This window comes from Emydura macquarii, unplaced genomic scaffold (genome assembly GCF_026122565.2).
Source record: "Emydura macquarii macquarii isolate MOO-44397 ecotype Brisbane River unplaced genomic scaffold, CSIRO-AGI_Emac_v2 contig_431, whole genome shotgun sequence".
NCBI lineage: Eukaryota > Metazoa > Chordata > Testudines > Chelidae > Emydura > Emydura macquarii.
In genome coordinates this window covers 10,820,503-10,833,304 of record NW_027130568.1, presented here as the reverse complement: position 1 = coordinate 10,833,304, position 12,802 = coordinate 10,820,503, and the positions used below count along the sequence as shown (strand labels likewise).

The following is a 12,802-nucleotide window of genomic DNA, read 5'->3' as shown; positions in this document are numbered from 1 at the left end:
GCATCATTGTCCAAACACCTTGATCTCTGTCATCAGAAAAAATAAATCAAGTTCAGGGCCAAGTACAGATATTCTTGATTGTTCTGCAACCATTCCATGGACCACCTGAATGGAGCTTGGACCACAGTTTGAGAACCTCTGGCATAAGCTTTTTCTCTGTATTTCTTCCTCATTCCCTTTCTCTCCCATACATGCTGTTTTCTCCCTTACAATTCAGTCTTTTTGTGATCAATTAAGAATATCATTTTTTTAGGACTGGGACTATGACCAAGATTTTTAAAAGTGACTAGTGTCTGTCTGTGTGTGCCTCAAGTTATAGGTGCCCAAACAGAAACATTTAAAAGGGGCTTCATTTTCAGAAGGGGGATGCTCAGGACTTTCTGAAAATCAGGCCACTTTAGGTGTCTAAGTTTTAGGTGTCCAACTAGACACACGTTTAAAAATCACAAGTCATTTTTTAAAATCTTGGACCATGTCTATTTCTTTGTCTCTAAAGCACAACACACACCTCTGGAACTATATACAAATGTTCAATACTACTCTTATTCTTAAACGTAAAAATAGAAAAGCATTAAATATAATTACTGATTTTACCAATTAATGAGATATTTCTCTACTCTCTATGATTTAATCTAGTTCATGTAACAATTGCTTTTACTTCAGCATGAAAATGTTCCTGGCTTTGGCAGGACACAAAAGCCTAAATGTAAAAACTACTCATTTGGGAGGTGGGAAAGAGAGTAAGAGTATCCATGTCACCTTAAAATAATATTGCTGTTACAGTAACCACCAATGTACCACCATATTTTATGTTATACTCCAGCCTTGCTCAGCTGAACCTTCCTGCATTTATCTCTTGAGATGAAACAGATTATATCTGATTATTAACATACTTGGGAAGAACATAAGAACGGCCATAATGGGTTAGACCAATGGTCCATCTAGCCCAGTATCCTGTCTTCCAATGCCAGGTGCTTCAGAGGGAATGAACAGAACAGGTAATCATCAAGTGATCCAGCTGTCACCCATTTCCAGCTTCTGACAAACAGAGGCTAGGGACACTTCAGAGCACGTTTTGCATCCCTGGCCATCCTGGCTAATGGCCATGGATGGACCTATTCTCCATGAACTTATCTAGTTCTTTTTTTAACCCTATTATAGTCCTGGCCATCACAACATCCTTTGGCAAAGAGTTCCACAGGTCGACTGTGCATTCTGTGAAGAAATACTTCCTTTTGTTAGTTTTAAACCTGCAACCTATTAATTTCACTTGGTGACCCCTAGTTCTTGTGTCATGAGAAGGAGTAAATAACTTCCTTATTTACCTTCTCCACACCAGTCATGACTTTATAGATCTCTATCATATCCCCCCTTACTACTTTTTTTTTTCCAAGCTGAAAAGTCCCAGTCTTATTAAACTCTCCTTAGATGGAAGCTGTTCCATACCCCTGATAATTTCTGTTGCCCATTTCTGTACCTTTTCCAATTCCAATACATCTTTTATGAGACGGGGCAACCATATCTACATGCAGTATTCAAGATATGGGCATACCATAGATTTATAAAGAGACAATATGATATCATCTGTCTTATTATCTATCCCTTTCCTAATGCTTCCCAACATCATTAGCTTTTTTGACTGCCTCTGCATATCGAGTGGATGTTTTCAGATAACTATCCAAGATCTCTTTCCCATGACAGTTTACTTTGCCTTTGGTGAGGGGCCTTGTCAAAAGCTTTCTGATAATCTAAGTACACTATATCCACTATATCACCATTGTCCACATGCTAGTTGATGTCCCTCTAATAATTCTAGTAAATTGGTGAAGCATTTACAAAAACCATGTTGACTCCTCCTCTACAAATTGTGTTAATTTATGTGTCTGATAATTCCGTTCTTCTCTACAGTTTCAAACAATTTGCCTGGTACTGAAGTTAGGCTTATTGGCCTGTAATTGCCAGGATCGCCTCTAGAGTCTTTTTTACAAATTGGTGTCACATTAGCTATCCTCCAGTCATCTGGTACAGAAGCTGATTTAAATGATAGGTTTCATACCACAGTTAGTAGTTCTGCAATTTCACATTTGAGTTCCTTCAGAGCTCTTGGGTGAATACCATCTGGTCCTGGTGATTTATTAGTTTAATTTATCAATTTGTTCCAAAACTTCCTCTAATGACACCTCAATCTGGGACAGTTCCTCAGATTTTTCACCTAAAACGAATGGCTCAGGTTTGGGAATCTCCCTCAAATCCTCAGCCATGAAGACTGATGCAAAGAATTAATTTAGTTTCTCTGCAATGGCCTCATCTTCCTTGAGTGCTCCTTTAGCATCTCAATCATCCAGTGGCCACATTGGTTGTTTAGCAGGCTTCTTGCTTCTGATGTACTTAATTTTTTGCTGTTACTTTTTGAGTCTTTGGCTAACTGTTCTTTAAATTCTTTTTCGGCCTTCCTAATTATATTTTTACACTTCTCTTGTTTTTTAATTTGGGGTATACATTTAAATTGAGCCTCTATTATGGTGTCTTTAAAAATATTCCATGTCTTTTTGGTCAGGTTATGAAATGATAACCTCTCTTCATCTCATGAGTAATATCAAACACTTTTTTGTTCGCTTTAGAGTAACTCAGAAATTCTCTTTAGAAACCAAGCCTTTTTTCTCCCCCAACTGCGTGTTCTGATCTGCTGAACCGTGAACATTCTGCCCATCAAATTACAGTGCTGTCTAATAAAGGGTTTAACTTTCTGCTCATCTGGCACTGTTTTTCAGCTACTGCTTTAAACCTCTGCATTTGCATTCTGCTAACACTGATGGCATTACAGCTGCAAATAAATTAAACTGATTTACTCCTTCTGAATTATGTTATGTTTATTGATGCTTGTATAATTTAATTTCACACAAATTCCATTAAAGATTATGCCCTCTATCACAAAATGCTTCCAGTGGGGAAATATAATCAGGTTATAATAGATTTGTGTGTTACATTACAGTGGACCTACTAGACTATTGTCATCTTAATAATAAAACAGAACACAAACAAGGGATAAAAATCAATGTCACATAAGAACTGGTGTCTGTCTAACTGGCAGCTTCTGTTACCATAGATTAAATAAAAAACCTCACTATATATTTTTGATTGAAAGAATTGCTGAGTTTAGTTTATTTTGTGAAAAGGGGTTCCTAATTTTTCTGTTTGTAATAATTGCTAGAAACATACAACATGATTAAAATATTATTTAAATGTTATTAAGTTACAATACACAACACTGAAATAATGAAAGAAGTTCTAGAAAAATAGCCAACTTGCTTTCCACCAGCTAGTAATTGCTAACCTGGATTTGGAAAATCCTTGTCTATATTTGGAAAAATAAACTTTTTTTTTCCTTCTTAAATTTCAGAAGTAAATGCCTCACAATTACAAATATTTAGTCTGTCGCACAGCACCAAATATTAAAAGCTTATTACAACGTAAAATGAATAAGCTAATCTTTTAGGTATGCAGTGTGAAGTTCTTTTTAATTAGAGATTTTCCCCCCCAAAGTGAATTTAGTGTTCATGAATATACTTATAGGTTAAAACTGTAGTTCAATCTCCACACCTAGTCAGCCCTAGGACTCACTGTGGAAACTGACAACTGTAATTGTTTTGTTGTTGTTAATGTAGACACCTACATGATCCACTAGAAGTAACAATTCTTTTTACATAAGCCACCTAACAGCCATCAGATGGCAATGACTTTCAGTCACTGTTATTCTGGATTGAATTTGGACTCTTGATCTTGAGGAACAAAAGCTCTATATCCCATTTCCAAGACGTATTGTTCTATAATAAAGCTATTGTTTAACATAGATACCAGCTAAGAAAACAGATATATTGATCAGGACATAACAGGAAAATAAAGATATAGTCATGCAAATGGATTTAAAGCTACCAACCATAGCTTTATTCATTTAAATATTAAAGGGTTTTTTTGTCCACCCTCCCTAGCAGGTATTAACTGGGCTCAATATGTTGTTACACGGCCCCACACCACACAACCAAGAACTAAGGTTAGCTGCCGTAAGCCAACCCCCTCCTACACAATTCATGGTTCATCTCAGCATTTTCCTGCTGCAAAGGAGAATGAGGGTACAGATGAGAGGGAATTCAGTCTGCAAAATTTACCAGTTCCACTGGTCCCTTTCTTGGTCCTGTGCTCAGATTTACCCGAGTTGGCTCCTTGGAGACCCTTGCCTGCACTGCACACTAGCCACCAATTGTGACAATGTATATTGAAAGAGAGACCAGGTTGGTGAGGTAACATCTTTTATTGGACTAACTTCTGTGGATATGAGAGAGAAGCTTTCGAGCTACATAGAGCTCTTCTTCAGGTCTGGGAAAGATATTCAGAGTGTGACAGTTAAATCCAAGATCGAACAAATAGTTTAGCATAAGTAGTTAATAGTGGAGTTCCCCAGGGATCGGTCTTGGGACCGATCTTAAACCTTTTTATTACTGACCTTGGCATAAAAAGTGGGAATGTGCTAATAAAGTTTGCAGATGACACAAAGTTGGGAGGTATTGCCAATAAAGAGAAGGATCAGGATATCATACAGGAAGATCTGGATGACCTTGTAAACTGGAGCAATAGAAACAAGATGAAATTTAATAGTGAAAAGTGCCAGGTCATGCATTTAGGGACTAATAAGAATTTCTGCTATCAGCTGGGGACGCATCAGTTGGAAGTGACAGAAGAGGAGAAGGACCTGGGCGTACTGGTTGATCACAGGATGACTATGAACCGCCAATGTGATGTGGCTGTTAAAGCCACTGCGGTCCTTGGATGCATCAGACAAGGTATTTCCAGTAGAGATAGGGAGGTGTTTGTACTATTATACAAGGCGCTGGTGAGACCTCATCTGGAATACTGTCTGCAGTTCTGGTCCCCCGTTTAAGAAAGATTAATTCAAACTGGAGCAGGTGCAGAGAAGGGCTACTAGGATGATCCGAAGAATGGAAAACCCGTCTTATGAGAGGAGACTCAAAGAGCTCAGTTTGTTTAGCCTAACCAAAAGAAGGTTATGGGGAGATATGATTGCTCTCTATAAATACACAGAGGGAAAAATACCAGAAAGGGAGAGGAATTATTTAAGTTCAGTGCCAACGTGGACACAAGAACTAATGGATATAAACTGGCCATCAGGAAGTTTAAACTTGAAATTAGACGCAGGTTTCTAACCATCAGAGGAGTGAAATATGTTAAGGTATATATCCCAGACTTTCTCCTTGGAGCCTATTCTGCGGTATCTGAGTGCCTGACAGTAGATAACAGATTTCTCAGTGTGTTTGGGGTGGGGACTGGATCTGTGAAGATAGGTATAGTGATCCATAGGTTTCTTGTATATAGTTGTTTGTAGGGTTCCATTGTTGAAATTGATCATGGTGTCCAGGAAGTTGATGCTAGTTTTCCAGAGAGAGTTTAATAGGTGGGTGTTGGTTGTTGAAGAAGTTGTGGAAATCTATGAGGAAGTTTAAGTCACCTGTCCAGAGGATTAAAACATCATCCATGTATATCAGGATATAACTAATGTATATCAGGTATATAACTAGTTTCATGGTGCATTTGTTCAGAATTTCTTCTTCGAGGTGGCCCATGAAGAGCCTGGCATACTGGGGAGCTATCCTAGTACCCATGATTTGGACAACGTTTACTGTTGAATGTAAAATTGTTGTGGGTGAGGATTAAATGGATGAGTTTAGAGTGGACAGCTGAGGGCTGTTCATTGTCTTATAAATATATGAGGCAGGCAGCTATGCCATCATTGTGAGGTATGTTGGTGTATAGGGAAATGACATCCATGGTGGCAAGGCTGGATTTATGGCTTATTACAACAAACTGCAACTCACCAACCCGCCCCTTATTGTCCTATGACTACAGGGGTGTTAACAGGCCACTTCATCTTGAATGATCCCTTTGATCTTGTATTTAGCTGTGATACTCTGCATATCTTTCCCAGACCTGAAGAAGAGATATGTGCAGCTCAAAAGCTTGTCTGTGTCACCAACAGATGTTGGTCCAGTAAAAGGTATTACCTCACCCACCTTCTCTCTCTAATATCCTGGGACCAACACAGCTACAACAACACTGCTTTCTTGTGCCCTCCCACAAAATGACCACTGGGTAGCTAAGGGAGGTGGAACTCTACTCCACTCTTTTGTACTTGCCCTAGCACAATTTTCGTGTGTGTTCTGGGCAAGTGGAGAAAGGAAAGGGAGGTGCCAGAGGCATCGCTCCGTCCAATCAGAACCTCAACAGGTGGCCATTCCCTTGACAGTCCAAACAACAACCTTCACCCCTCACACCAGAAGATGGGAAGGGGCATCATAGCATTCACAGTATAGCCACAATATCCCCTATCAGAGTGTACATGCACAATTTAGTTTCAAATGGGTTACACAATAAAATATACTCATTGCTGAAGATAGCTGGAATTACCCTGCAGGGACTCCATCAACCCTGTTCTTAAATACGTTACGTTTCCTGCCCCTTTTTCTTTTTCTTTTTTTTTTTTTTTTTAAACTCTGTTTGTAATCTCTGCTAAGAAATTTTAATAGAATATTCCATTTCCTACCGCTTCCATCCTTATCCTTTTGACAAACCCTTATTTCTTTATTGCTTATGCAAGGTAACATGGTCTTTGTGATGAACATCTTCAAAGATGCAATTAATCTCATCAGCATTGTTCTAGATACCAGTGTTATCTGTAATTTGTGGTGAGTCTGCTGGATGGCTTTCTGTCCTATGCTTTAGCAGCATGAAAATATTGAATTTTCATGAATTAACAGTACTAGATCGAAGAAGAGTTAGCTTCCGAGAGAGACAGATTATGGAGATGTTTGGAATCAGGCAGGAATTCCATACCACATTACACTATGTTAATTTTCGGGAAGACAAAATTGTTGCCCTAAACTAGGACTCTGAGGATGTCCCTTTCAGGGGGAAAAAAATCTACAAATGGGAAAACTTTCAAAACATCTCAATTTTTTAGACAAAAAACATGGCAATGCCCCATCAACTCTGAGAAAACACATCAATATAAAGGAAAATAAGTTATAAAATGAGATACCTGTGAATAAGAATTGATAATGTGATTCTGAATTTCATCCATTGTGTCTGTCCCATAAGACACAGTACCTAGATGGAGGCGCTTAAATATCATCTCATTCTGGGTAAGTGTTCCTGTAATAAGAATATCAGACTGATCATGAAAAAGATACAGTGCTATGAAAGAGTTTAGTTTGTAATGTTTTTTCCTTTGGGGGGTGGGGTGCAGCAGATTATGAAGGGGTACCCTCAGACCCCTGAAGATTTTCCCATTTTGTTACTTTCCAAATATCAGAAAGCCATTGACAGCTACTGTCCTTGCTGACAAGGGTATCTGGAAAGGATCCCTTTGAAGCATATCAAGGCTATTCCTTAATCGGCTAAAAGGGTTACTGTTGAGTGAAATCAAGCTCAGGGTCAGAGTAAGCAATCACCCTTTATTCCCAACTATTTGCACTGACAGTAAGAGACTAATACTAGAACTAGAAATCAAGCCCAGGTATGACACAAAGCAACAAAGAGCACCATCAAAAGGCCACAAAACAAGCCAAGTTAGGTTTTTTTTGGATAAATAAGTCACCAGATATTATAATCAGTTCACTTAATTTAAGAAATTTAGTGCAGAAAAAGCAGAGTTACTCATCCTGGAGGATTCACTGTTTCCAACTTCAATTTGGAAGCAACACAACTGGATATTTGCCCCCACTGGAATGATAAAATTATTTAGACTTGCCTCAGGCAGTGACATTTTCATCTAAAATGAAAGTGAAAGGTAGTCTTCGACAATTCTTTTTAAAAAAGCAAAAAGCAAAGGGGAAAGAATTTTCCCTTGGATTAGTGAAGAATGCATGTTCAGATGAGCTACTCCTGGGAAATAAATGAAGGATTAATTCAACAATGAGTATTCTCGGTTTATTTCTTACTTTCTCCCTCCACAAAACAGCGTAGATTTGTGGTTGGATGCTAATGTTGCTGATGCTTTTTCCTTGGGTCTACACTGATGTAGGTTAGAGAGCAAGAAAGAATAATTCAATGCCAATATGTTTAAAAAAAGGAGCAGCTAATTTTTACAAGATTGTATGGTTGTATCGGCCAGATGTTAAAGATCACAGTTGCATAGTTGTATCTAGTAATCAGCCTTAATGTTAAAAGTACTATAGCACTGTTGCACATAGAGTAGCATACAGAGATGCCTGATAACTTCTCTAAAATTAAGGAGGGGTATAATGTCATGGCTCAGGGAAGGACTAATCATTTTCCACTCACCCAGAGAAATGGTCAGGAGAAATCCAACTGTGCTGAGGAAACAGAGCGACAAAACAGCGCAGGCACTGGGAAAAATGGTGGTTTTGGTGAAGCCACCCAGTTGTTAAACTCCTGACCATAGTAACTCAGGATGAATTCATGTCATCTCTTTGTAGAGCACAATGTCAAAGGCCTCTATCTATAGAGGCAGCAGAATACTACCTAGTAAGTTTCCTTTCTTCTATAGATAACTGTACGGTTTTCCAAAAGAGACCTTCTATATTAAACTTCACCAAGAGAGAAGCAGAGAAGATGACTCTACCAGGAAAATGTAGAAACCTTGGAAATCTTGTATTTGGCATCTAGATAACACTGACTGCTGCTTTGAAAATACAGTATAGCTGTGGGGAAAACACACCACACAGTGGGGTTGTAGGAAGCCTCTATGGCCTCCCCCGGAGACAGAGCCCGAGGAAGGGCGCGAGCGGCCTGATTGGACCACCTCACGCCCTGCCACGGAGTTTGCCCGGCAACAAGAGACCCGGGCCGTGATAGGACCACCCAGCCAGTCCAATCGGCGGCAGCGGGGCAGAGCCCCGATAGGAAGGGGAAGTATAAAAGCGAGGCCCCTGAGCTCAGTAGGCCCCAGACTGCTGCCAGAGACAGACGTGCAGCCCTGCCAGCAGAGGCCTAGGCCAGAGCCGAGCCGCCGCCGAACCCCGGCCCCACCTGGGCCTGGGTCCTGGATAGGGCCTTTGCGGAGTTGGACCAGGCAACCCGTCCAGGACGACTGGGCTGAGCTACCCTGACCCCGAGCCTGGGCCCGTGCTCCGGAAGCACCGGACTGGGCCGAGACCCTGGAGCAGCCCGAGTGGCGGGCACCCCCGGAGGCCAGGCCAGATCTGGAGGAACTGCCGGCCGCCGAGCCCCTCCCTGAGGTGGGGCAGGACTTGGAGGAGTGCCAGAGGCCGAGCATCTCCCAACCTACAACGACCTTGAGGTGCTGCCCCCTGAAGAGGAACTCCCCACCTTACCCCCGGTAGATGAAGAGGGACTGACGGCGCTACCCCAGGTGAACTATCCTCGCAGCACGGAGGAGGCAGGTACTGGGGTCAGTGGGGAGGAAGTAGCCCAGGGACAGCCACTGCCGGTGGCTGAAGCCGCAATATAGTCGGTGTGTTGCGGTGGGAGCCCCGCCTACACAGTGGCAGCCGCTTCTGCCACTACTAGGGCCCTGGGCTGGGATGCAGTGGGGACGGGTGGGCCTGTGTCCCCCTCCCCTTCCCCTTTTCCCTAGCCACCCCAGGAGAATCTCTCTCCTGACTGCTCCAGAGGCCATTGCCTTGCTCGCTGCTCACCCTGCCTAAGGGTTGGAGCAACTGACTCCTTACTCGCTCGCCCTGACTGAGGGCCTGAGCAATCAACCGCTGCTCACCCTGCCTAAGGGTTGGAGCAACTGACTCCTTACTCGCTCGCCCTGACTGAGGGCCTGAGCGATCAACCGCTGCTCACCCTGCCTAAGGGTTGGAGCAACTGACTCCTTGTTCGCTCGCCCAGATTGGGGGCCGGAGCGGGAGACTGGGTGCCCACCCTGCGTAAGGATGGATTGCTAAGACTACTCATTCGCCAAGCGCGAGCTATTCCCCTGTCTGTAGGAAGCCGCTGTGGCCTCCCACGGAGACAACACGCCTACAGGGGTACATAAAAATTAATCACTCCAAAGCAATTGCAGTGCTCCAGTATCTTTCTAGTTATAAGTACCTTCATGGTAACAACAGATTGTCACAACTTAAAAAACTTACTTAAAATAGATTATGCTTAGAGATCTAGTTTTTAATATTACATTTTCTGTGACAACCTGGGACACCAAAAAAAGGTTGTCCAGGTAAAAGTCTATGTATAAATATCACAAAGATAAGATACAGAATCTTGAGGTATCTACATCTTAAAAGGTCAATTGTAATACACTGCATTTGGTCAAAGAGTAAAAAAAAAGGGACGTTGTGTGTCAAACATGCTTCTTTCTACATATTTCTAACACTATTCCATAATATGTATGGAGAAAGACTTTCTGGCAAACAGAAAGAATCAAAGTTGTCTAGAATAGGTCAATTGTTTCCGAATTTGACAAATTTAGCCTGTAACCGGAGTAAGCCTGGAATTTCAGAATCAACATAAATAGTATGTTTTCGGAGACCAATTTACATCTGTAAGAAACTATAGGGTGTCAGTCATGGAGTGACACTTTATGTTCACCAGTGACATCCTTGATTTTTAGAAAGCTCTAATTGAATGGTGGGTGGTTCAGGGTTCCATGATAAGGCGTAACAGGGGAGAGAGGTCACCACCGGCCAGGTTGCGCTGTTAAGCTCATAGAAAGATTATCTACCATTTGTTATCTAAGCCTTATTGAAAGTGAATGAAATAAACCACATTTTGAAAATACAGCCAAGCAAACTGGAATTAATCCAGTATGAAGATATTCCCATTACATTCTGTTGTGCTCTTTGTGAGCATTTAAAGAAAGGCCCTAAGTTTCCTCTCTTGTGAAGCTTGAAATTTAATAATATTTTTGTGTTAAAAGGTATTAATGAAATGGAAGAGTAAGAATACTTATGAGGATTATTTTAAAATAACTGTTTATGATAGTAGATGACTAAAAATCCACAAATAATTTAAAAATACAGTAAGGGACATTTCACACTAATTTATTCCTATTTGTAAATGCTTATTTTTGATATTCTATCTTTGTCCCAGTATGACAGTACAACACAGCAAGTCATAGGAAGAGAGCAAATTAAAAGCATCAGATACACTATAATTAGTGTTTAGAAACCAGAACTTGTTTAGACAGTTAACATCCAGTTTATGCATCTGATACAAGGTACTTCCATTAGTGCTCTTCAGAGATATAGTCATACTATCACAGTCATAAATCTTCCTTCCCACTTATACATTGCATGTCTACCACTCCCTCTATCTGATAATATATGAAAAATGAAATTTTATCTCAATTTTTGTATACTTGTATAGTATAGTAACAATTAGATCATCACTCAATTATTAAGAACATACATATCACACTGGGCATCGATTCCAAATAAATTGTGTTCTCTCTCAAAATTAAACAGAAAGGCGCTCATATTCCCTTTTGTTTAAATATTATCCAGGATCACTGCATATATGCATCCAATAAAATGGGTTTCTGCCCATGAAAGCTTATGCCCAAACACATTTGTTAGTCTTTAAGGTGCAACAGGACTCTCGCTGTTTTGTATATATACAGTAAAGTTAAAAAAGGAAAAACATTTTTAAAGGTGTATTTATGTGAAAGGTGGAGATTTTTCAGAGTTTGGATACAATCGGGCAAAATTAATATGAGAAATAGAACATTTCCAGGTGCAGTTGAAAACTAGCAAACCAAGAATTAAAACCTCAAGTACCCACTTTTAAAAATAATTCGTCATCAGGCTATCGTATATAAACTGGCTTGCACGGAAACATTCAGTGACTTTAGGCCAAGTAATGAGAAAATTATTTGTTTTTGCTCTCATGCTTTACGGGCAACTTTGCATTAAATAAAAATACTTAGTAAATCTGAATGCTTTGAAGGGAAAACTTTATTGAATTTCAAAATTTATACAATCATGTTATGCCTAAAGAAAACTCTACTCTCTGACTTGCATATGGCAAGTAAGCATAAGGGACTAAGGGTCCACACTGATGGCAGCAAAGTTGCCGCTGTCAGATCAACCTTTCTGGATTGATTGAGCGGTCAGTGAAGATCCGCTCAATCGATCCAGAAGTCGACGCTGTAAAACCACCCCCTCAAGTGGTGTAGAGCTGCATCGACAGGAACACGGCTCCTGTCGGCGCAATGCAGTGAAGATGCTGGGCAGAAGGGAAGCACAGCAGTCGATGGGAGTTATGCAAGCTATTCCGCGTAGCTTGTCTAACTCCTGTTGACTGCCACCCAATCGCCAGGTTAGTGTAGAGCAGGCCTAAGACACTAATTTCTGAAGAACTTAAATTTTCATTTTAAAAAGCTAAGTTTCTTGTCTTTATGGCTACAAAGATAAATTTCAAAATTTGAACTATCTTACTGAATCTGGAGACAGATAATGCCTGTATCTTCTCAGTGCCCATACCTTACCTTCAGAGTGAAGGTAACAATACTCTGGTCAATTTCACAACTGCTAGAAAATTCAGAATCTGTGGACAATAGTCAAGAATCATGCCATTTTCATATTTCACTATTGGCTGGTGTTTGGGAACGCTATGATCAACAGAGTATGCAGGCACCGTAATTATTGTAATGGGAGGGGTGTTCCTCCATATTCCTTTTCCCCTGGCCTGGCCACCCCCACCTTTCTCAAAAACAGACATGGGGAAGGAAAGGTAGATAAACAGAAACCTCTTTCCTTTTCCTTCCTCTCAGCAAGCAGATGGCTTGTGGAGTGGAGCTCTGCAG

General features: G+C 40.7%; 1 protein-coding gene across 3 annotated transcripts in view; it reads right to left on the bottom strand.

Annotated features, from left to right (window-relative positions):
* Positions 1-12,802, bottom strand: part of ATP9B (ATPase phospholipid transporting 9B (putative)) — a 308,847-nt gene that overhangs the window by 64,393 nt on the left and 231,652 nt on the right. For all 3 annotated transcript variants that reach the window (XM_067537529.1, XM_067537530.1, XM_067537531.1), the window contains one exon: positions 7,109-7,221. In XM_067537529.1, coding sequence (XP_067393630.1) covers positions 7,109-7,221 — 113 coding nt within the window. The remainder of the gene's footprint in view (positions 1-7,108; positions 7,222-12,802) is intronic.